Source organism: Arachis hypogaea, chromosome 14 (assembly GCF_003086295.3).
Source record: "Arachis hypogaea cultivar Tifrunner chromosome 14, arahy.Tifrunner.gnm2.J5K5, whole genome shotgun sequence".
Classification (NCBI taxonomy): domain Eukaryota; kingdom Viridiplantae; phylum Streptophyta; class Magnoliopsida; order Fabales; family Fabaceae; genus Arachis; species Arachis hypogaea.
The window spans coordinates 138,751,068-138,773,497 of record NC_092049.1 but is presented as its reverse complement, the minus strand read 5'-3'; the positions used below and the strand labels follow the sequence as shown (position 1 = coordinate 138,773,497).

The 22,430-nt window shown below is 30.8% G+C and overlaps 1 protein-coding gene across 3 annotated transcripts in view; it reads left to right on the top strand.

Moving 5' to 3' along the window:
- The window catches only part of LOC112740691 (isoflavone 7-O-methyltransferase), a 76,641-nt gene that overhangs the window by 29,143 nt on the left and 25,068 nt on the right, over positions 1-22,430 (top strand). For all 3 annotated transcript variants that reach the window (XM_072215210.1, XM_072215208.1, XM_072215209.1), the window contains exon 3: positions 597-836. In XM_072215210.1, coding sequence (XP_072071311.1) covers positions 597-836 — 240 coding nt within the window. The remainder of the gene's footprint in view (positions 1-596; positions 837-22,430) is intronic.

The window sequence follows — 22,430 nt, the reverse complement described above, 5'->3', positions numbered from 1 at the left end:
TAGATAATATGGGTGTATTGTGTTTGAGAAATTAGTAGTATTTTATCTTGAATGTTCATTTTTTAACTCATATTCGGCCAAATAAATAGCCGTACAAATATTCCATTGGCTCCCTAGCGAAATTTTTTATAATATACACATTGCTATATCTTGTAATCATAGGTGTTTATATAAACACTTTGTATATCTTTATGTTTTCCCATCTCTCTAATTTTGTATTTACTTAGGTTACTTTGATTTTGAAATTTTCAATATTTGCATTTTAATTATATGAAAAGATTAATATTTATATCTGTATCTATAAGACAAAGGTTAGAATCCATGATGGCAATGAAGAAGAAGAAAAGGAAGCATTTGCTCTCACAGCAGCATCAGAACTCTTGATCAAAGGCACTGAAAACCCTTGTATAGCTCCATTGGTTGAGTTCGTTATGGATCCACTTATTTCAGATTCCTTTAATTATCTGAGCAAGTGGTTTTCCGACGAAGATCGCCGTCTATACGAGATCACCTTGGGGAAACCTTTGTGGGAGTATCTTGACAAGAATCCTAGACTCTTGGGTTTGTTTAATGACGCTATGGCCGGTGATTCTCAGATGATAAAGTTGGCACTAAAGGATCACAACATGGTCTTTGAGGGGTTGGAAACAATTGTGGATGTTGGTGGTGGAAATGGAACCACAGCTCTAATTATCAGTGAGAAATTTCCAGCACTCAAATGTATAGTATTTGATCTTCCAATGGTTGTGGAAAGTTTGAAGGGATTCAACAATTTGAGCTTTGTTGGTGGAGACATGTTTGATTCCATTCCTAAGGCTGATGCAATTCTACTTAAGGTAACCATTTTATAGTGGATTATTAGTAGTATGTTTGTCTTAATTAATTTCAAAATTAGATTAGATTATTGAAGTTACTTTCTTTTATTGTGAACTATATTTACGTTTTTATTTTCTGTTTATATTTTTAGTATTTTTAAGTTAAAATCTTGTGAAAAAAATAAAAATAATAATAAAATTATATATTTTTTTCTCTTATTTTCTTTTTTTTTTATAAAATTTTAAAAACAAAAAATAAAAATACAAACAAAACACCCATATATATAATATTCATAAGAGTTTCGAAAACATATTGTTTTAGTATAATTACCTTTAATAAATTAAAAAAATTAGAATATAATCATTCTTAATTTGTTAAAATTAATCTCAAAGTAATTAAAATTAGATTTTTTAATATTTTAAATTTTTAGATGTTACAACAACTAATAATTTTTAATTATCTTAGCTATATACCAAAATTAATTATTGAAATCGTGAGCCACTAGTATAAATATAAATTGAAATATTCAAATATATATTAAAAATAAATTATATAATATATATTTATATATAAATATATAAAAACTAATTTTAATTTACAAATAGTAATTTTGAATAATTTTTACCCTCTATATATATACCAAAGTAAAAGGATGCATGCCATTAATTAATTGAATTTACATATATATTTAGTTGAAAACTTTGGAAAGCTCCCTACACTTTCTTCTTACACCATGTATGCTTTGCCATTTCATTTGGTGACACTGGATGGAATAGCTTCAAATGGTTAAGTAACTATTCAGAATAGATGGTTATTCTTAAAAAGTTTATATAAATGTAATTTTTTATTTTTACTTTTATCTAAAAACAATAATTTGTCAAAAAATCACACAATTGAAGTCAACTTTTTTCTTTTACCAAATTAAAAAAGCTAGTTGAATAATAAGACACTCAATTTCATTTGTAAAATTAGTCAGCGGAATTCACTACAACAATATAGACTATATTTTAGGATTATTATGTGTCAAAAAAATTAAAATTTGTCAAAAAAATAAATTTTGACACTATTTTAATTATGAAAATATGTTAATAAAAATTTTGTCAAAAATAGTATTTTTAACATATAAGTAATTGTAAAAAAAAGTTTAAATCTTATTTTGATAAATATTGGCCGTCAAAAATAATTTGTTAGAAAAATTTGAGAATATATTTTTTGTGATACTTATTAACCGTCAAAAATACTATTTATTTTAACACTTATTGACCATAAAAATTTTTTAACAAAGAATGAGACGAGATCTTGAAACTGAAGAATAAACTGAGATTTTGAAAATGAAGAATGAGTAGAATAATCCTAAACTGAGAGCAGTGTGATGCCAAAATTGATGGAGCTCAACGAAGAAAATGAATAATAGAGTAAGTTGAAAACAAATGAGTGTCAAAATTGAGGAGTAATTTTCTACAATCAAATTGTTCATCAAAAAACATAGAGAATTTGACATTTGTGATATTTGTCAAAAATATATATTAATTTTTACACTTAATTATGACTGTTAAAAAAAATCATGTTCAAATAGCTCTCTTTTCTTGTAGTGATTGTTTTACATTGTAAAATGGTTGTGATGTATATCTTTATCTTCTTATGCAGCTAGTCTTACATAATTGGAGCGACAACAATTGCATAAAAATATTGAGAAATTGCAAAGATGCTGTTAAGGTTTCAAGCAAGGATAAAAAGGGTAAAATAATAATTTTAGAGACCGTGATAAATGAAGAACAAGATGAACCTGAAATTACTCGACTCAAATTTCTTATGAATATAAATATGCAAATTATTCACGGAAAAGAGAGAACCGAAGAAGAATGGAAAAATATTTTTCATGAAGCTGGCCTCTATGATTACAAGATATTTTCATTTACTGGATATTTATCACTTATAGAGGTCTATCCTTAAAAATGACGATCTCGTAATAGTTTACAACTCTATGAATAAAAATAAATATTATGTAAAAGAATAAAATACACATTTTATATAATCGCATGTATTGTTGTTTAGATGGTACTTTTTATGAATAAAATGTTGGAACATGGAAAAATAAGACTGTGAATTTAGTATTGATGTATGTTACGAATTAAATGTTTCGTTTTTTAAATTAATTAAGGTGTTAATAGTATTGTTTAATTTTATAAATCCCTTGAATGAGAGTTTCTTGCATAATCAATATCTCCCTCTCATAAGCATTTAGCATCAGATTTACATGCACATGTAAGAAGAAATGTCCAGTAAAGGTGTGAATATAAAGGATTAAGTTGGTTTTCATCTTTTAATCACGAACAAAACCGTAAAATCCGAAATGTCAAAGATAATAATATTTTAAGTGAGTGTGTTGGATTATTATAGATTAGGAGTGCTCGCGGTGCGGTTTGATTCGGTTATTTAAAAAAAAGTCATCTGATCTTATTATTTATTAAAACTACAGTTCGGTTTAGTTCGATTTTTTTGTCAAAACTATTTAAACCAAATCAAATCAATTAACATCAGTTTGGTTTAGTTCAGTTTGTTCGGTTTTTTTAATTAATTCAAACAAAAACAATGAACAATAATATGAGCACATAGCTCCTTATAAATTCATAATGATACAAAATTAAAAAAAAGAAGAATAAGATAAAACATATAAAAAAGGATAGGAGTGGATGCAACTTCTATAAAACAAGGAACAATCATAACAAATAATATTTATAAAAAAAAAACTAGATTAATAAAAAAAATAATTCAATCAATCAATAATCAATTTGTTGGTGGTCTTATATTTGCAGATTTATTTGGAAGAGCATTACATGCCCGCCAGTTCCACCTTCACTTTTACCAATATTATCCCTCATACTATGATCAAACTGCAAAAATATTACAGATACAACATTAAATATCAACACAACCGTGAAATAAAATAAACCAAAAATAGAATAACAATAAATCATTGAATCAATAACAAGTTAAAAGCAAAAAATAGCAGCAGCCATCAGACCAATAATGCAAGAAGACCTATCATGTTTATTGTACTTTTTGCACCATATTCGAAGGTTTCAAAAATAGATTTAGAATTATTCCACCCGTGAAAATTTTTACAATAATAGCGGCTATTATTATCAACCTCATCACATCACCAATTCATCAAAACCACACAAATACCACCAAAATCATATTTGGAGTCTCCACTTTTTAATTAACAGATTAACAAATTCATATTCAAATCAATTAGCAGCAGCAATAATAAGAATAAACATTTAACAATAAAAGTTAACAGTAGCAGTAGCAATAATAATGATTAATTAACAAATTAAAAAAGATAATAGTAGGAGACTAGCAGCAGCCAGTAAAAATTAGAAGACAAAACAGTAAATCAAGAAGTAAAATCAATAGAATACAGAAAATCAAGAAGCAAAAAATAGCAAGAGGCTGGATCAGAAGTAGAAGAACCAACCTGACTCAGGTTCCATTCTTGACGATTTACTGATGCAGACAGACTGGATGAGTGCAGGGAAGACGACAGAGGATGGGGCTACGAGGACGACGGCGTGTTGTTGCGGCCTTCGTGAATCCGTGGAGAACGATGGCATGCTGCTGGGAGAGGACGATGACGTGCTGCGTGGAGCCGTGCCGAGGAGGACGACAGAGAGAGAGCGGTGCTACGAGGAAGGGAGAAGGAGAGAATAGGGCCGCGGGACGCGAGTCAGGGTTGGTGTTGTCCAGCGGCAGGCCGACAGCAATGGTGGAGGCGCGGAGTAGAAGGACGAAGAGGAAAGGAGAGGGAGAGCAAAAGGCACTGAGAGTTCAGAGGATTTGATCGAGGCAAAGGGGCAAGAAGAGTTAGGGTTATGTTGTTGCTACGACTATTAGGTCATTTAGGGGTAGGTTTAATTTAGGAAATCGGTTCGGTTCGGTTCAATTAGGATTTTTCTTATCAGCACCGAAAATTGAACCGAACCGCAAAAAATTGCAAAATCTTATTTTTTCGATTTTTTTTGTTTTTGATTTGTTCGGTTATTGGTTTTCTTGGTTCGGTTGGTCAGTTTTGTTCGGATTGGATCGGTTTTGAATACCCCTATTATAGATGGTATCAGAATTGGTGTTCAAATTCATGTGTCAACAAGATATCAATTATAGAATGAAAAAAATATTATGCTTTATAAAAATATGAATAACTCTTTTTTTAGATGTATTTTGATAGATTGAATGGTTTAATTTCCATCCTTTTAATATAAATAAATTTTAAGGCTTAAAATGTTAAAACGAACAATATTTTTAAACGAGTGGTAGGTAAGGGTGGCAGCCGAACTAGTCCACCCCGTCTTACTCCATCCCGCATGCAAAAAGTCCGTAATTTGGCGAGTTAGTCCACCCCACCCAATTTATACCTAGTGAGGCGGTTCCAAATTTCTACTTATCTTACCTAACAATAAATTGGCAGGTTAACTTTACCAATTTTTTTTTGTTAATTATTAAATTATTAAATATTAAAAAATAGATAATTTCATAAATATTTTAATAAATTTATAATTTTTAAAGATATAAAATTAAATAATTATAATTTCTAAATTCACAAACACTAAAATATTTATAATTCTAAATATCTAATAAATATAATCAACAACTAAGCTTTTTGAAACAAAATAATGAAATCAACATTATCTAAAGCAAAACATTGTCCAAAACATATAATTAAACATTATCAAAGTATCTAATTTATCAAACATCGTCCAAATCATAGCTTAAAGTAAAACAAACAAATATTCCAAACACAAGCACAAAAGTAACGTTCCAAATTTGATTATCATCTTAAAGACAAAAGCTCGCCCTCGCCAGACGAAACCTGCCAAAATTCATGGATTAAGCAGTTCTAGTTAGATGGACATTTTTATTATAGCTACCTCAAATTTATAACCCAACCCACTTTTTTGACGAGTTACGCGAGTCGGCCCGATGGGTTTTGGCTCGTTTGTCACCCCTAGTAATAGGGATGGTAAAGCAGACTACCCACCCCGCCCAAGCCCACCTCAAAATTAGGGCGGGCTAGCTCACTCTGCTAATTTAAGTAGACTAGAATATCTAATCACTACAATCGAAGTATTGAATAGCGGCGATTTACTTTGCAAATTCCGACAGTTTTAAACTGTCGTAAAATCATATCTCGGCGGTTCGCCAACCGAGACCTATTAGGGTGCGGAGATTAATTTTTGCAGTGTTTTCAATAACCGCCTCTATGTCGTACTAGTTTGTTTTTGCGGCGGTTACAAATCACCGGTATTCACAAAGGCAGGATTTTTAAAAAATTATAATCGTTTAAAATTGTCGCAATTTTTTTTAAAAATAGAAAAATATAAATTAAGGCAGTCCAGTACTAATTTCCATCCATAATGTAACAACTTTTTCTTATAAATACACATGGAAATATAATAATTAGATAGGCAATCATACCATTTTTTTACAAATCCAAACCAAATAAACAAACATAAAATAAAGGTACCTAGTACATATTAAGTCACTAACTATAACAATAACCAACCTATTATTTAATTAAAAATATATCCGTTTAAACTAATAGAAAGAAGTACATAACTAATTATATTTCTAACCGTTATCAAATTTTAAATATTTTTTATATTTATTTGTCATTAGTATCTTTTGAAATTATTTTTGTTAGTATATATATATATATATATATATATACTCTCACTTTTAAAGTGGAGAACAAAAAAGTTACACTTTCTCTGTATTTTTAGCCCCTGAAGTTCACAGTTTATAGAACATTCCCATGGTGGTATCTGTGATAGCGTAGTGATTGTGAAGTAGTGGCAACAGTGTGTTAGTTTGTGAAGTTTTATTTTGTCCTTTTTTTTCCCCTGTTTTCCTCTTTATTATCTACTTAATACATACTTATAAATGGGTAGCACTGATATCGGTCCGTCTCATATCTCTCTTAAATCACAATAAAATTCTTGAAATGAATTAATCTGATTTATTAACTAAACGCATAAGGGTAATCGGTTAGCCTGTAGTTAAGTAGTTAATGACGGTTGCTAGTTATAACAAATTAGAAAAGAATTTGTTAGTTCTGTTTTATTGGTGACCATAAACAGTCCGAATTTTAAAATTGAGATTCATAAACAAACAAAAAAATAAACAGGTGAATCCACATAACTCACAAAATTAAGTAGGTTGGACTGGTCCGTTTCAAAACCCTAATTCTATCATACAGCTTAATACAACACAATTCAACTCTTCTTTCTACTCTGATTTATTTTCTATTAGCTTCAAGAACCTTTTAAAATGGAATAGGATACCCACTTCATTCACAAACTTACATGTTACATGCATGCATGGTTATTACTTTCGTATATATTCTATGCATATGTGTCTAAGATTCTGAAATTTTTAACACTGATGAGTAAGTTTGACAGAATTATAATGACAATGGAAACCGCTATGGATTCAACTACTTCAGTCATTGCTCAGTTGATTGGTAATGCGTTGGTTGGACAGTATTATACAGTTCTTCATCAATCTCCAGGTTCGGCAATTCGGTTTTACATTGATTCTAGTGAATTAAGCCAACCTAATTAATGCCAATGTTATGTATCATCACAAATGTATGAAAATGGTGTTTCATTATTTTTTCTGTGTATTAAGTTTTCCCTGCTGTCTTACTAAAACAGGAGAAACAGCACAATTTGTATGATGTAAAAGTAATTACTTTTTTTATCTTGAGAAAATTATTGCAAAACAAAAAGAGTATCAATTTCGAACTATATAAATATTGAGACTTTGATCATTTAGGGTCCGTTTGGTTAATGTCTATGTCCATCAGAGACATGGACACGATGGTACATGTACACCGTTTGTTTGCTGAGACATAAAATTTTAAAAGACACAGTTACAGGCAGATGCACATAAAAAACATGTATTTAGTGTATCTCTTTCAAGCTGTGACACTAAGACACAACCCATGAAACACAGATTTTTTGAATTCTATCCCTAATTATTTTTTAAAATTTCAACTATTGTCCTTTATCTTTAACACTTGAGTTGTTTTAGTTTGAGGATAAAATAGACTTTTGAATTAAATACATGTGTCTTGTGTATTATCACCAAATATATTATAAAATTTGTGTATCTTTGTGTTCATGTATATTTGTGTCTTTGTGTCTATGTCTTTTTAAAGCAACTAAGCCATGTGGGAGTATACAACAAAACAAGTATTTTGGGGGGAAAAAAAAGAAAAAATATAGGATATCAATATACTATCTGCCAATTTATTACCAACAATAATTAATTATTATATTTTAATTACAATTAGCATTGACATGTATAAGGAGATACATTCACAAAAACACTTCTACTAGACACAGCTATAAAAAAGATATTTTTATTAGACACATCCACAAAGATACTTTTATTAAATACAGCCATAAACAAGAGTTGGCAGAAGTTGATAGAATTTTTATTGATTACGTAGCGGGATTGAAAAAAAAAATTAAAAGGCATGTGACCTAGAGTATGTTTTCATCAGGACTATTTAATTTAATGTGTTAAAATAAGTTTGATATTGGATATTGAATTCATTCAAACCAAAAAAAAAAAGATTATGGAAAAAATAATTTCATAATCAAATTATATACATATTAACAATATAATAGATATAAATTTGGATCCTATTGTTGTAACAATAAAATTTTATAAAGAACAAAATTATGGTTAAAAAACATAGAGCGCGAACTATAGATAAAAGAGAAAATGTGTGCATATATAAAAACCAACACACAAAATGTGCAAAGTTTTTTATATATGATTGTTAACATCTATAAACAAAAAAAAATATACAATTAAGTAAGGCCTTACACTAGTCCTTATGATAGAAAGCTATTCAAAAAGAAAAAAAAGAAAAAAAAAAGAATGGGCAGCACACAAATTCATTTCCTTATTTATTATGATCTTCTAAACCCACTGCACGAGAGCAGACAACAGTAAAATCTGTTCCTGTTGTAAAACGGTTATCTATTATATTAATTAAGACAACGGTTTTAAATTTCCGTGACCATTTGAGCTTTGTTGCTGGAGACATGTTTGAATCCATTCCTAAGGCTGATGCAATTCTACTTAAGGTAACCATTTAATTAGTAGTGGATTAGTAGCGTGTTTGCCCTAATTAATTTAAATATTTTTTTAACTATTTTTAAGTCTTAAAATTAAGATCTCTAGTTAAGTTATAAGCATGCATTTGAGAATTAGATTGAACTCGTCGGTTTAATTAAATTTATTGAGAATGATAAAAAAATCAGTTGACAATGAATTGGTTAAAAAATTAAAAATTTTGGTTAATTGATCTAACCATTATAATTTTTTAATAATTAATCGATTTAAATAATAAAATACGAAAAATTTTTAATTAATATATTTATACATAAATATATTATTCTATTATATTTGATTCAGTCTTGATTGATGAATCTCAATTAATCTTTAAATTTTTAAATTTCTAATTTTATTAGTTTAATAACTGATTTGATTTTTACAACTTTGATTATAAGTCATCACTTATCATGTTAACTAATTTTAATTTTATTACTTTTATATACATTTAATAAATAAAGAATGAAATAATATTAGTATATATAATGTTACATTTTTTTTCTTTTTTTGCAATCAGTCTTACATAATTGGAGTGACGATAATTACGTAAAAATATTGAGAAACTGCAAAGATATTATTAATGCTTTAAGTAAAGATAAAAATAAAAGTAAAATAATAATTTTAGAGGTTGTGATAAATAAAGAACAATATGACTTTAAAATTACTGGCTCAAATTTCTTATGAATATAAGCATGCATATATTATTCTCCATGGAAAAGAGAGAACCAAAAAAGAATAGAAAAATATCTTTTATAAAACTGGCCTCTATAATTACAAGATATCTCCATTTACAGGATATTTATCACTTAAAGAGGTTTATCTTTAAAGATGACTTCATAATAATTTTTACAACTCTATGAATAAAAATAAATATTAATATTATGTAAACAACTAAGAAAAAAATGTCTACTTTGAATGTAGAATTTGAAAATGTAATTTTTTTTATTTAGTATTTATTAATTATTGTTAGAATAATTATATAATTTTAGATGTAATAAATATATAATTACAAATGCTATATGTATAAAATTATAGATATTATGTTATATAATATAAGATAACTTTAAATATTGTCTCTTTAGTATTACTGATTTATGTAGTTGTATGTATATTATTGTTTACGTGGTATTTTTTATGAATAAAATTTTGTTACATGGTATTATATGAATAAAGCTCTACATAAGCGCGCACGTTTACTGTCGTCGCTTTTTCTTCTTCTTCTTCTTCTTCTTTTAAATTCGCGCACGCATGTTCTTCTTCTTCTTCTTCTTCTTCTTTCTTGATGCTGCGTCTTTTTCTTCTTCTTTTACTTTTTCGTTATCTTTCTCTTTTGTTATCATCATTACGTACCAATAACACCAATATTATGTGTTTTTGTTAATGATTGAGTTTGTTTACTACTTGTTCAAATCTGAACTAATTTTGGTTCATTTGTCACTTGATGTTGCTGTTAAGTATTGACCAAATTTTTTATTCTTTAAGAAATTTCGGTTCATTTTTTAGTTTAATTTAGGTTTTTAGTTCTGTCTCACTTGAATTTGCTGAACTTATTCATATGTGGTTGTTTAGTTAGTTTTTGTTCAAATCTAAACTAATTTCGGTTTCTTTGTGAATTAACTGAGGTTTCACTTGATGCTGCTATTAAGTATTGACCAAATTTTTTATTTCTTAAAAAATTTCAATTTATTTCTTAGTTTAATTTAGGTTCATTTAGTTTCGTTTCACTTGAATTTCTCCTGCTCATCTTCTGCTTCGTCTTTTTCTTCTTTTTTCTTCATCTTCTCCTTCTTATGTCATTTTCTCAAAATTCTTCTTGATTTACTCTCTTGAGAGGAATAAAACCAAGAAGAAGGATCCCGAAAAAGAAGGAGGAGGAACACAAAGAATAAAGAAGAATACAAAGAAAGAAGAGAAGAAACGCAAAAAAGTAGAAGAAGGAAAAAGAGAAAAACATGAAAATACTTACATAGTTGGAGCATGTATATACATTTTACTAATGAAACTTATTTTTATTAAATTTGTGCCAATTTAATTAGATTTAATTATTAAAAAGATTTGAATGTGTAACAACCATCTTAATAATATTGTTGTATAAATTTGTGGAAAGAGAGATTCCCAGTTCCTAGACAATCAATATCCCTCTCACATAAGCATTTATCATGGGATTTACATATGCACATGCATGTAATAAGAAGAATGTCAAGTATCTAAGAATGAATTAAATCACTTTTTTTTCTTGTAAATATTTCGGCTTGTTCTAATTATCCATATATATGTTAAATAATAAGTCATGTGTAACATCCTAATTTTCAGCACGTCATGATCGTACCAAAAGTGAGGTGTTACTAACCTATTTTCTTTATTTACTATTTAATATTGAGCCTTTAGTTCGATATCACATTTCAATTTTTATGAAAATGTCAGAAAATTTTGTTTCTCATTAATCAAAATCATTCATCAAAAAACACAGGTAATAATAATTACTTAATTATTAATAATGATAAATATTATACAAAAAAATTGAAAAAACTCAGATACAATTCCTATCCCTTTGTATAAAATAAAAACCTAAATAACAACGGTGAGGGAATTCTATGAAAGCAACTCAACCCATAAACTTAACTCAAATAAGACTAATAATCGCCCGCAGCTTCAAACTGAGTCTTCAAACCTGTGTCACTGAAAGGGTGGAAGATTTTGGGGTGAGAACAAACCATACGTTCTCAGTAGGGAATGGAAATGCCGTAAAAGTAATAAATATAATGCAAATAATTAACGTGCTCAATAAAACTATTTTGTTAAACCTTTGGAAATACTTTTTACTTTAACTTTATATAATTAATTATCTTCTTTAAATTTCTGAACCTAAAACAAATTTCAATCACAACCCCAGTTCTCAGTCACCTCAATACACAAACTAATAGCACAAGAAACGGATCAACACACAAACAAATTGCAATCAGACAAATAGCACAATCACAGAGAAACAAAATAAGCAAACACAATCAAATGCAAATGCACAAATAAGGATGATGCATGCCTGTTCCTAACGCAGGCCATGAGTTCATGCGTCGGTTGTCTACCCGCAACCCGACGTTACTCGGGGAGAACCCTGAATATGGTTTTTTTACTGTGTCAGTTAGACACCTTGGCATCACGGTTACCCGTGTCAGTTAGGCCTCATCATAATAATATCTTAATGTGTATCACAGTAAGAAACAGTGCTATCAGTTAGGCGCGTGGACCCTTTCGCATTAGCAATTTGGCACAAGGCTCATTCAATATACAATATGCTATCAGTTAGATGGACATTGCCGCATTAGCAATCTCAGGCTATCAGTTAGGCGGGCACTTCCGCATTAGCACTTTGGCACAAAGGCCCATTCACATTTCATTTTCATGAATCATAATCTATTTCAATTATTTATTTCACTCGTGACTTTTCATTTTACCTCCACATCACCGATTACACACTCATACCTCCGCATTCCCATATTATTAAACGTACATCGCATCACCGCTTAACTATACATACATCCGCATCACCTTATTTATTATTCACTTATCATTGCCTCAAGTTTCTAAACAGCCAAACTTCTTTATCGTTTAATAAAAATCCATTTCCTTAATAACTCGAGCACAACTCACAACCACATCCAGCTTTAATCATAATTCAGAGTAATCTCCACAACTAACTTCTTCCAAATACATTTCATTCAATAATTAACTTATCATATTCCAATTTAGTAACAATTAAGCAACCTTACACTCCCAATTTTATATCTAAGCCTAGAACTCTTCCAATATCACAATTTCAACTTCTATTTCATTAAACAAAGATATTAGAATTAGTAGTATAATCCCAAGAACCCAGAGTCAATAATTCACAAAATTACACACACATATTCATTATAGTTCATCAACTTCCAACAGCGTTTTTAAGCATACCCTCATCATCATCAAATCACAAACCAACAGAAAATAATCATCCTCAAACACAGTCACAAATCAATCTCAGAACAATTTCATCACATTCAACCATGCATATCCACAATCACCAACAATCTCAATTTCATCAATTAATCAAACAAGACATTTATAAATTATTTGCAATTACTCACTAAACTTAAATGGCATTCATAAATTAAAATAATTAATTTTAAAATAAATCCCCTACCTCAACTCGTTAAAACTAAAAACCCAAACGCATTAAAACCCCCTTTCCTTGCATCTTGTAACTGCCACAGCGTCGAACCATTTTCGAGGCAATAATAGCGACTTCAAACACGACATGCAAGCATCGATACTTAGTCCTATGACAAATAACGCCGCAAAACCTCAGCCACATAAACAGAAACCGATATATCAAGGGTTCCAAAAAGAAATTACCTGCTGAACTTATTAGAGAAACAAAAGCAGCAGCGGCAGCTCAAGGGAACAACCACACAGCCCATGATAGCGGCGGTAGGGGATGGCGGCTCCAAAAAGATTCTGCGGTGCACCACAGCTCGACAGCGGTGCAGATATGGCGAGGACGAGCTCCACCTCCTCCCCGCGTGCAACAGCGCCGATGGAGGACGCGGCAGTGGTGATGACGACATGTAGACAGCGGTGGCAATTCTCCAGCTCCAACAACGGTGGCTCCTTCCTCCGCGTCTCCTCTCTCACGCGGCTCTGCTCGACAGTGGCTTCAAGGCGGACCAGCGTCGAGGGTTTCATGACGGCAGCTAACAGACACGGCGCCTCCTCCCCTTCGGCCATGGCTCCCTCCCCTGTTCGCGATTCCAACGGCGGCGGCAAGGACGGGTTCAGCGGCAAAGATCCGATGAAGCTGGCGGCGATGACGCAATGGTGATGGCGAGGCGTGGTGCAGTGGTGGTGTGGCTTCTCTGCAGCCCCCTCTCTCTCAGGGCCGCGCTCTATCTCCCTCTCCTCTAGTCTCTTGACGGCGCAGCGACAGCGGCAGTGAGGCCCACCGTCCGCGACGTGTCTTCCTCCTCTCCGTTCCTCTCACTCTCTTTTGTTCTTTTCTTTTTTCTTTTTTATTATTTATTTTTGATTTATGTTGCTGCTGCTATGTAATAGTGTTTTGGAAGAAAAGGGAAGCGGTGTGGCAGTGAAGGGATTGGGAAAAATTAAGGTTTCATTTTGGGGATAATTATTAATATAATTAGGGTATAAAGTAGTATTAAAAATTAGTTTTAATCCAATAAAATTATCTTTAAAGAAATTACTACTAATTAAATAAAAATTAGAAATAATTAAATTAATTTTCTTTTATTTATAAAACAAAGTTCAACATCTAAATATTCAAAATATAGTATATAAATTTTCATTATTTCTCAATTACTAGAACTTCAAATTATAATTTAGAAATTACTCGATTTATATGTAAAAATCTCCGAAAATATAATCTTGATTAAATAGAATAAATCGTAAAATAAATTATTATTTAATTTTTGAAAATCCGGGATCTTACATCCTACCCCACTTATAAAAATTTTTGTCCTCGAAAATTATTATAATAATATAAGTTCAAACACAACTCAAAGAAAACAGAATCTATAAAGAAAAGTATAAGTATTGTTAAGGATGAACATTCGAAAAGATTCAAGTAAACAATTAGACTCACAAGCAAGCAAAGGGACACAAGAAGGATAAGGTATGGTTGGGAACACATTCGAAACAAAGAATTCTATTGAGGGTTGGCACGAATAAGATTATACGTCGAAATAAGACTAACTTCATAACTCCTAACGCTCTCAAATCCCGTAAGTTGCATCACCTATTACTTCTATTTCGTCTATGATAACTTGTTAGTGTTCCCATGTACATAAATTATTAGTATTAAGTTGGCCAGACTTAACACCATGAGGTATGCAATGGTAAGCTAACAGCGTTAATCAACAGACAGTCATGCATATAAAATCTAAGCTTTTATCGTTAGGACAACTGCTATCGTATGACAGACACTCAGAGTATGCAGTGAAACATAATCAGTCCATTCCCAAGGCTTTAACAGGGATGAACTGCTCTGATACCATAATGTAGCACCCTAACTTTCAGCACGTCATGATCGTACCAAAAGCGAGGCGTTACTAACCTATTTTCCTTATTTACTATTTAATATTGAGCCTTTAGTTCGATATCACGTTTCAATTTTTAAGAAAACGTCAGAAAATCTTGTTTCTCATTAATCAAAATCATTCATCAAAAACACAGGTAATAATAATTACTTAATTATTAATAATGATAAATATTATACAAAAAATTCAAAAAAACTCAGATACAATTTCTATCCCTCTGTATAAAATAAAAACCTAAATAACAAAGGCGAAGGAATTCTATGAAAGCAACTCAACCCATAAACTTAACTCAAATAAGACAAATAATCGCCCGCAGTTTCAAACTGAGTCTTCGAACCTGTGTCACTGAAAGAGTGGAAGATTTTGGGGTGAGAATAAACTACACGTTCTCAGTAGGGAATAGGAATGCTGTAAAAGTAATAAATATAATGCAAATAATTAACATACTCAATAAAACTATTTTGTTAAACCTTTGGAAATACTTTTTACTTTTACTTTATATAATTAGTTACGTTCTTTAAATTTTTGATCCTAAAACAAATTTCAATCACAACCCCAGTTCTCAGTCACCTCAATACACAAACTAATAGCACAAGAAATGGATCAACACACAAACAAATTACAATCAGACAAATAGCACAATCACAGAGAAACAAAATAAGCAAACACAATCAAATGCAAATGCGCAAATAAGGATGATGCATGCCTGTTCCTAGCACAGGCCATGAGCTCATGTGTCAGTTGTCTACCCGCAACCTGATGTTACTCGGGACGAACCCTGAATATGGTTTCTTTACTGTGTTAGTTAGACACCTTGGCATCACGGTTACCCGTGTCAGTTAGGCCTCATCATAATAATATCTTAATGTGTATCACAGTAAGAAACAGTGCTATCAGTTAGGCAGACCCTTTCGCATTAGCAATTTTGCACAAGGCTCATTCAACATACAATATGCTATCAGTTAGATGGACATTCCCGCATTAGCAATCTCAGGCTATCAGTTAGGCGGGCACTTCCACATTAGCACTTTGGCACAAAGGCTCATTCACATTTCATTTTCATGAATCATAATCTATTTCAATTATTTATTTCACTCATGACTTTTCATTTTACCTCCACATCACCGATTACACACTCATTCCTCCGCATCCCCATATTATTAAACGTACCTCCACATCACCGCTTAACTATACATACATCCGCATCACCTTATTTATTATTCACTTATCATTGCCTCAAGTTTCTAAACAGCCAAACTTCTTTATCGTTTAATAAAAATCCATTTCCTTAATAAGTGCTTGTTTGTGCGCCATTATTTGGATAAAAAAAGATCTTTTTTCAATGGAAAAATATCTTTTTTTTATTTTTTAACGTATTTGAAAAATTTCTAGTAGTAAAAGTAAAAACACTAGAAAAATTAAAAAAAAAACATCTTTTTTGAGAAGCTGTAATTTACATCTTTTTTAAAAGATCTTTTTTCCTTAAAAAAAAGATGTTTTTCATATAATAAATAAACAAAAAAGTACTTTTATATTATTATACCTAAACATAATTGATAGATAAAAAGATCTTTCTGCATGAGATATCCAAACATAAAATTACTTTTACTTTTTAATAAGATCTTTTAAAAAAATATAACTCGAAAAAAGATCTTTTCTTAGAAGCTCATCCAAACAAGCCCTAAACTGATCTCAAATGATTACTTAAAACAAACTCCCTTCTCAAAAGATAGAATTTAATACATTATACTTTTCTTAATAAATCAAATTCAAAAAGAGAATAAATCTTTCTCCAACTAAATAAGTCTCAAATAATTTAACTTTTCAAAACCAAATCTTTTAAAATAGCATTTCAAATAAAGTCCTAAATTTTTTAAAAATTTCGGCAGCACTTCGCCTAAAGCTTGGACTTAACCACACTTACGGACTGGGTTCCTTCTTTCTCAACAATCCATCAACCCTCTTATCAACAATTATCACCACAACAGATTCTCAATAATCATCTCATCATAATTCAGTTTAACGACTAACATCCTATCATCAAATAAATTCAGAATTTCCATCAATCATTCTTTAAAAATAAACAAGTCTAACTTAAAAAATTCATAACTAATTTTCCAAAACCAATTCTCAATCAGTCACCAATCAAGTCCATTACTGTTACCATATACTGAATAACTAGCTTATCAACAACCGATTCAATATTAATTCATCAAAGACCAGAATTCCAATTCATTCATCACAACCATCAATAACTCGAGCACAACTCACAACCACATCCAGCTTTAATCATAATTCAGAGTAATCTCTACAACTAACTTCTTCCAAATACATTTCATTCAATAATTAACTTATCATATTCCAATTTAGTAACAATTAAGCAATCTCACTCCCAATTTTGTATCTAAGCCTAGAACTCTTCCAATATCACAATTCCAACTTCAATTTCATTAAACAAAGATATTAGAATTAGTAGTATAGCCCCAAGAACTCAGAGTCAATAATTCACAAAATTACACACATATATTCATAATAGTTCATCAACTTCCAACAACGTTTTCAAGCATACCCTAATCATCATCAAATCACAAACCAACAGAAATCATCATCCTCAAACACAGCCACAAATCAATCTCAGCACAATTTCATCACATTCAACCATGCATATCCACAATCACCAACAATCTCAATTTCATCAATTAATCAAACAAGACATTTATAAATTATTTGCAATTACTCACTAAACTTCAATGGCATTCATAAATTAAAATAGTTAATTTTAAAATAAATTTCCTACCTCAACTCGTCAAAACTCAAAACCCAAACGCGTTAAAACCCCTTTTCCTTGCGTCTTGTAACTACCACAGCGTCGAACCATTTCTGAGGCAATAATAGTGACTTCAAACACGACATGCAAGCATCGATACTTAGTCCTATGACAAATAATGCCGCAAAACCTCAGCCACATAAACAGAAACCGATATATTAAGGGTTCCAAAAAGAAATTACCTACTGGACTTATTAGAGAAACAAAAACGGCAGCGGCAGCTTAAGGGAACAACCACACAGCCCATGATAGCGGCAGTAGAGGATGGCGGCTCCAAAAAGATTCTGCAATGCACCACAGCTCGACAGCAGTGCATATATGGCGAGGGTGAGCTCCACCTCCTCCCCGCGTGCAACAGAGGACGCGGCGGTGGTGACGGCGACATGCAGACAGCGGCGGCAGTCCTCCAGCTCCAACAACGATGGCTCCTTCCTCCGCGTCTCCTCTCTCACGTGGCTCTGCTCGATGGTGGCTTCAAGGCTGACCAACGGCGAGGGTTTCACGACGGCAGCTAACAGACATGGCGCCTCCTCCCCTTCAGCCATGGCTCGCGTCTTCTCCTTCCTCCCTTATTCGCGATTCCAACTGTGGCAGCAAGGACGGGTTCGGCGACAAAGATCCGATGAAGCTGGCATCGATGACGCGATGGTGATGGCGAGGCGTGGTGCAGTGGCGGTGTGGCTTCTCTGCAACGATGATGACCACTCCCCCTCTCTCTCAGGGCCGCGCTCTATATCCCTCTCCTCTGGTCTCTTGACTATGCGGCGGCGAGGCCCACCGTCTGTGATGCGTCTCCCTCCTCTCCGTTCCTCTTCCTCTCTTCTGTTCTTTTCTTTCCTTTTCTTTATTATTTATTTTTTATTTATGTTGCTACTGCTATGTAATAGTATTTTGGAAGAAAATGGAAGCGGTGTGGCGGTGAAGGGATTGAGAAAAATTAGAGTTTTATCTTGGGGATAATTATTAATGTAACTAGGGTATAAAGTAGTATTAAAAATTAGTTTTAATCCAATAAAATTATCTTCAAAGAAATTAAATTATTATTAATTAAATAAAAATTAAAAATAATTAAATTAGTTTTCTTTTATTTATGAAACAAAGTTCAACATCTAAATATTCAAAATATAGTATATAAAATTTCTATTATTTCTCAATTATTAGAACTTCAAATTATAATTTAGAAATTACTTGATTTATATGTAAAAATTTTTGAAAACTTAATCTTAATTAAATAGAATAAATCATAAAATAAATTATTATTTAATTTTTGAAAATTTGAATTTTACACCACCTAAGTGAAAGTCATTTTCAGAAATTTATTAATCTCTCTAATTTGATGAATCGTTAGATAATGTTTAGCTAGATAAACTCTGTGGCAGCAACAGATTGAAGAGAATTTGACTCGAAATAAAACTACCTTAAAATCTTAAAAAGTGTGGTTTAAAACCACAAAATCTTGTACTGTTTTGTCAACACAGTATAAAAAGGACTAAATGTTCATAATATATATAGTTAAAAATAATATAACAATTTTAAAAAAATTACTAATAACTAATAATAATTGTTAGAATATATGAGAATTAATTAGCATTCATTAAAATTATTTAGCATATCTGAATATTTATTATAGAATATTACGTCATCTTTATTGTTTCGATTCTCTTAACACTTATAAATATTCTTCTATATTTTATTATTTTATACGATTTGAACAGACATAAATTCTTTTTTTATTGCTCTTTTTTATCGTTTTAACGGTATTAATAATTTAATCACAATAATTAAATTCGGTTTGACTTTGTCCTAAGCTCAGTCTTCAGATAAACTTTGGGATGAATTGGCTGGAATGGGAAAATTAGTTACATTGGTTTTTTGTAAAATATTTGTAAAAGTGTAACTAATAAAGTAATAAGGAGATTCTAACATGTTGCCCACCTAAACCTTATAGCTATTGAATTAGAATTCCTATTGCGATATTTTTTAAAAGAAAAATAATAGGAGACCAATACTTTTTTCTCTATATAAGAAGAAGAATGTTAGGGGCCAGCAACATTTGTGATTTGTAGCCATTAAATAGCCATCAATGATGGTTTTAATGGTGTTAGATTAGTGTGAGATTTTATCCAATGGCTCACTTTTCTTTACTGGTTACATGTTAGCCAGAATTTAACAAAGTTGCTGATTCCCTAGACTTTTCCATATAAGAATAATCAAGATATTATTGAGTTAGTTAGTAGATAAGAGTGTAATCAAAATTCTATCCAAAATTGATTTGGTGATTATAAAGCTCTATTAGTTGTTAAGAGTTTTTTAATTTTACTATATATATCAATGTCTTGTAACCAAAGATACACAATTCAAAACAAACTATCATTGATTCTTTCTCTATTTTGCACTCTCTGTTCCTACTTGTGACTACTACTACTACAAAAATATTATATGGTATTAAGAATTATTATCGATCCATGGCCAAAAGCACTCATTATTGAAGGAAAGAATGATAGTTTGTATTCAATTGTGTCTCTTTAATTTGGTTACAAGCCACTGATGATATAGGGACTTTTAACAACTAACACAATCTTATAACCACCAAGTCAATCTTTGACAGAATCTTAATTACACTCGTATCTATTAATTAAATAATATTTTATTAAATAATATTTTATTACTCTTATGCTCTTATTATTTTTTTGATAGGATATTTAGAGTTGAAAATTAAGAATTTAAAATTTAGTACTTATTATTTAGAGTATTGGGTAAGTATTGACTAAAAATAATAATTTTGGAATAAATAATAATGAGGTCATTAAAGATTTCGACTTTGGATTAATTAGTCCTTAAAAAAACAAAAATACTAATTAAGTTTTCTACAATAGCAAACGATAGACATGTTATGTCTTTTCGTCAATTCATCAAGTAAAATTTAACAGTCGTGCTCATATGTACCGTTAACTATAGTAATATGTTTGTTTACGGAAGATTATCGTTTCGGAGATAGTAACTTTTAGAGTAACGGAAATGTTTGGTAACCAAAGAAAATCAGCCAAAAACAGCCATAACTTGCCTTATTTAGCATTCATTAATTGTCGCGACAATTAATGAATGTTAAATAAGTCAACTTCATTTGCTTTGTCAGAATTTGAGGTAAATAAAGAATAGTTGACGAAAGTTATATATATAGAAATTATTATAAACGATATTGTCTACATATTCATGTGGCAATAATGAAATAGGTCACTGTATATAATGATATACATAAGTACCACCATTAAATTTTATATGATGAATTGACCAAGAATATAACGTATTCACCGTTTGTTATCACAGATTGATTACTTGATTAGTACTTTTTTTTTCAAAGGCTAATTAGTTTAAAGTTAAAATTCTTAATAACCTAATTGTTACTTTATTCTAAATTTTGTTAGTCGTATAACATTGTTCTTTTTAAAATATAAATCATATTCCACGTATTAAAATAAATTTAAGTTTTAAGCACTCCTTTTTCTCTTCTAAGTGCTCCGTCTCTATCTCTTTTTCTCCCAGAGGAAGAACTCAACTATCGAAGAGTATCATGACCACGGCTATAGAGTGGAAGATATACTCCCCGAATTCTCTCTTAGAGAGCCACGGGTATTGAAGTAACAATGTCTGGAAGGTGGGTGCTGCTGAAACTTCTTAAGGATATGCTGTTTCCACCCGACCAATCGGTTCTGGCCCAGATGCTAATTCAAAAGTGTTCACACGCCAACTGGGTGGTAAGCTGCAGGATCTGGATCAACTGGCACGATATATTATGCTTTTATATATGCATTTTACACAAATTTAAAATGATTGATTCGATTGGGACTACTAAAATAACTAATCATTAAAGTCTCATGGTTTTATCTTTGACAATAGGGATGATAGCCGAAATCTCCCACACTCACTCGTCAAAATGCGTCATGCTAGGGAGAGGTATCCACACCTTTATAAGATATGCTTCGTTCCCCTCCTCAACCAATGTGGGACCTTACAGACTCTACAATTAATATCTTGTTGACACATTAATTTAAACACTAATTTTACGAAAATATTATTTGTACATTAAAATTAGTCACTAAAATCAGCTACTAATATATTACGTATAAATATATATGTAATTTAATTTATTTTTAATATATATATTTATATTCTAACATATATTTTATACTGATATGTGATTTTAATAAATAATTTTAATATACCGATAACATAATTACTAATTTTAATACCATCTATAGTAACTTTGCACACCCGCTTAAAATATTCTTATCTTTGACATTTGGAATTTTAAGGTTTTGTTCGTGATTAAAAGACGAAAACCACTTAGCGTGTCGACAAGAAAAGGTATTCACACCTTTTCTGGATACTTCTTCTCACATGCATGCATGTGCCCTGTGCATGTAAATCTGATACTAAATTCTTATGAGAGGGAGATATTGATTATCTAGGAAACTCTCACTCAAGGGATTATTTATAAAACAATACTATTAACA